The 4,925-nt window shown below is 48.2% G+C and overlaps 1 protein-coding gene across 1 annotated transcript in view; it reads left to right on the top strand.

Annotated features, from left to right (window-relative positions):
- The window catches only part of LOC129715525 (arf-GAP with Rho-GAP domain, ANK repeat and PH domain-containing protein 1-like), a 24,551-nt gene extending 19,932 nt beyond the window's left edge, over positions 1 to 4,619 (top strand). The window contains 1 exon segment of the mRNA XM_055665395.1: positions 4,292 to 4,619. Within this exon segment, the coding sequence (XP_055521370.1) occupies positions 4,292 to 4,366 (75 nt within the window). The 3' untranslated portion in view covers positions 4,367 to 4,619.
- The last annotated feature ends 306 nt before the right edge of the window (positions 4,620 to 4,925 follow it).

Raw genomic sequence — 4,925 nt, 5'->3', positions numbered from 1 at the left:
ATATTGAATGGCGGTGCTGGCTCGAAGGGCCAAATTGAGATCAAGAGGACACAGGGAATACTCACCGAGTATATGCCTGGATAATGAGCTGGAGTTGGCAGGGGCAACGAGCTATGATGTCATGTTAGCATACGATGAGCATTTGTCGGCACTGGGCCTGTACTCGCTGGAGTTTAAAAGGTTGAGGGGGGACCTCATTGAGTAGTGAATAATGAAAGGCCTGGGTAGAGTGGATGTGGAGAGGATGTTTCCACTGGTGGGAGAGTCTAGGACCAGATGTCACAGCCTCAGAATTAAAAAGGGCGCTCTTTTAGAAAGGAGGTGAGGAGGAACTTCTTTAGTCAGGGGGTGGTGAATCTGTGGAACTCATTGCCACAGAGGGCTGTGGAGGCCAAGTCAGTGGATATTTCTATGGCAGAGATAGACAGATTCTTGATTAGAACGGGTGTCAAGGGTTATGGGGAGAAGGCAGGAAATAGACAATAGACAACAATTGCAGCAGGTGGCCATTCGGCCCTTCGAACCAGCACCGCCATTCAATGTGATCATGTCTGATCATCCCCAATCAGTACCCCGTTCCTGCCTTCTCCCCATACCCCCTGACTCCGCTATCTTTAAGAGCCCTATCTGGCTCTCTCTTGAAAGCATCCAGAGAACCGGCCTCCACCGCCCTCTGAGGCAGAGAATTCCACAGACTCACAACTCTCTGTGCGAAGAAGAGATTATGGGATTTGGGGTTAGGAGGCGGAGATCAGGCATTATTGAATGGCGGATGGGCCGAATGGCCTAATTCTGCTCCTATAACTGGTGAACGTGAGATAGGCTGGAGATAGACGGAAGGGTGGATGGTGTAAATATAGATCATCGCACAAACTGGTGGACACTATTTTAAGTCGAGACTTAAAACTCATCTCTACTCCCAAGCCTTTCTTGTCGTCCTCTGAGCGAGGACTATATGTATGTATCTATGTATGTACTTAATCTATGAACCACTGTTGTATAACGTTAGTAGCTCCACCAATGTCAAGCAACTTGGGCCAACGAGAGTTGTTTTTTAAATGTGCTATCGAAATAAAAGTGACTTGACTTGACACTAGGAGCAGAAGTAGGCCATTCGGCCCTTCACGACTGATTCTCACAGCACAAATGGGCAGAGTTGCTGCCTTCACAGCGCCAGAGATTCTGGTTCGATCCCGACCACAATCAGTAAACTCGGTGACAAACTGTGACTTCTGTGACTGATTGTTTTACAGATCTCTAAGAAGGTGTGAAAACTGAGACCCCCCCCTAGTCAAGGTGAGGAGTGCAGATGACCTCTCCCTGACCCTTGACCCCAGGCAATGAACCCTGACCTCAGGCAATGACCCCCTGCCCTAACGAACTGCTGCTTATTAACCTAATATAACTAATGCCTCACCTGAATAACTAACCAGTTGCCCGAATACCAAACCGCTAACCAGTCTGAGCAACGCATTGTGATGATACTAAGCACAATCACAGGCAAATCTCAAAGTTGAACGATTGCGTACATAAGTCGGGAGCTGTATAAGACGTTGGTGAGGCCGCATTTCGAGTATGGTGGTCACGGTGGCACAGGGGTAGAGTCGCTTGCAGCGCCGGAGACCCGGGTTCGATCCCGACTACGGGCGCTGCCTGTACGGAGTTTGCACGTTCTCCCCGTGACCTGCGTGAGTTGTCTCCCGGATCTTCGGTTTCCTCCCACACTCCAAAGACGTGCAGGTTTATAGGTTAATTGGCTTGGTGTAAATGTAAAAATTGTCCCTCGTGGGTGTAGGATGGTGTTAATGTGCGGGGATCGCTGGTCGGCACGGACCCGGTGGGCCGAAGGGCCTGTTTCCGCGCTGTATCTCCAAACTAAACTAAACTCATCTGTAGAAAGACACAAAGTGCAGGATTTACTCAGCGGGTCAGGCAGCATTCTAGGCATCTCGTTATCGGAAATATGTTGTCAAGCTGGAAAGGGAGCAGAGAAAATTTACTAGCAAGTCTGAAGAAGGGTTTCGGGCCGAAACGTTGCCTATTTCCTTCGCTCCATAGATGCTGCTGCACCCGTTGAGTTTCTCCAGCACTTTTGTCTACCTTTGATTTTCCAGCATCTGCAGTTCCTTCTTAAACAGATTTACTAGGATGTTTAGTTTAGTTTAGTTTAGTTTAGTTTAGAGATACAATGTGGAAACAGGCCCTTCGGCCCACCGAGTCTGCATTGATCAGCATTGTGGGAAGGAACTGCAGATACTAGTTTACACTGAAGATAAACACAAAAAGCTGGAGTAACTCAGCGGGTCAGGCAGCATCTCTGGAGAGAAGGATTAGATGGCATTTCGGGCTTAGACTCTTCTTCAGTTTGAGTTGAGTTTGTTTATTGTCACATGTTTCTTGATTAGTGCGGGTGTCGGGAGTTACGGGGAGAAGCAGGATGATGGGGTTAGGACAATAGACAATAGGTGCAGGAGTAGGCCATTCGGCCCTTTGAGCCAGCACCGCCATTCAATGTGATCATGGCTGATCATCCCCAATCAGTACCCGTTCCTGCCTTCTCCCCATATCCCCTGACTCCGCTATCTAAGATATCTCCTCTATATTTTAAGAAAGGCGGGAGAGAGATTACAGGGAATTATAGACCAGTTATCCTGACATCGGTAGTGGGGAAGATGCTGGAGTCAATTATAAAAGATGAAATAGCGGCACATTTGGATAGCAGTAACAGGATCGGTCCCAGTCAGCATGGATTTACAAAGGGGAAATCATGCTTGACTAATCTTCTAGAATTTTTTGAAGATGTAACTAGGAAAATGGACAAGGGAGAGCCAGTGGATGTTGTGTACCTGGACTTTCAGGTCCCACATCGGAGATTAGTGGGCAAAATGAGGGCACATGGTATTGGGGGTAGAGTGCTGACATGGATAGAGAAGTGGTTGGCAGACAGGAAACAAAGAGTAGGGATTAACAGGTCCCTTTCAGAATGGCAGGCAGTGACTAGTGGGGTACCCCAAGGCTCGGTGCTGGGACCGCAGATATTTACAATATACATCAATATACATCAATGAAGGGATTCAAAGTAACATTAGCAAATTTGCAGATGACACAAAGCTGGGTGGCAGTGTAAACTGTGAGGAGGATGCTATGAGAATGCAGGGTGACTGGGACAGGTTGGGTGAGTGGGCAGATGCATGGCAGATGAAGTTTAATGCGGATAAATGGGAGGTTATCCACTTCGGTAGCAAAAACAGGAAGGCAGATTATTATCTAATTGGCGTCAAGTTGGGAAAAGGGGAAGTACAACGGGATCTGGGGGTCCTTGTACATCAGTCTATGAAAGTAAACATGCAGGTACAGCAGGCAGTGAAGATAGCGAATGGCATGTTGGCCTTTATAACAAGAGGAATTGAATATAGGAGCAAATAGGTCCTTCTGCAGTTGTACAGGGCCCTAGTGAGACCACACCTGGAGTATTGTGTGCGGTTTTTGGTCCCCTAATTTGAGGAAGGACATTCTTGCTATTGAGGGAGTGCAGCGCAGGTTTACAAGGTTAATTCCCAGGATGGCGGGACTGTCATATGCTGAGAGAATGGAGCGGCTGGGCTTGTATACTCTGGAGTTTAGAAGGATGAGAGGTGATCTCATTGAAACATATAAGATTGTTAAGGGTTTGAACACGCTAGAGGCAGGAAACATGTTCCCGATGTTGGGGGTGTCCAGAACCAGGGGCCACAGTTTAAAAATAAGGAGTAAGCCATTTAGAACGGAGACGAGGAAACACTTTTTCTCACAGAGAGTGGTGAGTCTGTAGAATTCTCTGCCTCAGAGGGTGGTGGAGGCCGGTTCTCTGGATGCTTTCAAGAGAGAGCTAGATAGGGCTCTTAAAGATAGTGGAGTCAGGGGATATGGGGAGAAGGCCGGAACAGGGTACTGATTTGGGATGATCAGCCATGATCACAATGAATGGCGGTGCTGGCTTGAAGGGCCGAATGGCCTACTCCTGCACCTATAGTCTATTGTTTATTGTCTATTATTTTTAAGAGCCCTATCTAGCTCTCTGTTGAAAGCATCCAGAGATCCTGCCTCCACCGCCCTCTGAGGCAGAGAATTCCACAGACTCACCACTCTCTGTGAGAAAAAGTGTTTCCTCGTCTCCGTTCTAAATGGCTTACCCCTTATTCTTAAACTGTGGCCCCTGGTTCTGGACTCCCCCAACATCGGGAGGCAGAGAATTCCACAGACGCATGCCCCACCCCCCCATGTTCGATGTTAATCTTCCCTTTTTGTGCAGCAGGAGGAACGCAGGAATCTCGAAGCAGAACGGCCGAACAGAGAGGAGGATGAAGAAGGAGGTGTGGAACCTTGAGCCGTGGAACCACCAGAGAACTGACACTGGAGGAGAGAGAGGGGAGAGAGCGGAAGGTGCGGGGGCCGATCAACAAGGAGCAAGACCCCCCCCCACTGTTATTTAAAAGATTTTCCATTGTAGCATAGAGGACGTCTAACGTGACCTGTACATATTATGTTTTCCCCATCGCCATGAGTTTATTTAATTCTGTCCAGGCCTCGATAGTCTGTAAAATTGCTGGGTTGTGTGAATAGAACGAGAGCAAAGCAAACTGATCATTGTACATTATTTCATGTTTAAGAAAGAACTGCAGATGCTGGAAAAATCGAAGGCAGACAAAAATGCTGGAGAAACTCAGCGGGTGAGGCAGCATCTATGGAGAGAAGGAATAGGTGACGTTTCGGGTCGAGACCCTTCTTCAGACTGATGTGGGGGGGGGGGGGGGGAAGAAGAAAGGAAGAGGTGGAGACAGTGGGCTGTGGGAGAGCTGGGAAGGGGAGGGGAAGGAGGGAGAAAGCAGGGACTACCTGAAATTGGAGAAGTCAATGTTCATACCGCTGGGGTGTAAACTACCCAA

The sequence above is a fragment of the Leucoraja erinacea genome, unplaced genomic scaffold (assembly GCF_028641065.1).
Source record: "Leucoraja erinacea ecotype New England unplaced genomic scaffold, Leri_hhj_1 Leri_1223S, whole genome shotgun sequence".
Lineage (NCBI taxonomy): Eukaryota > Metazoa > Chordata > Chondrichthyes > Rajiformes > Rajidae > Leucoraja > Leucoraja erinaceus.
This window is presented reverse-complemented; position numbering and strand designations above follow the sequence as displayed.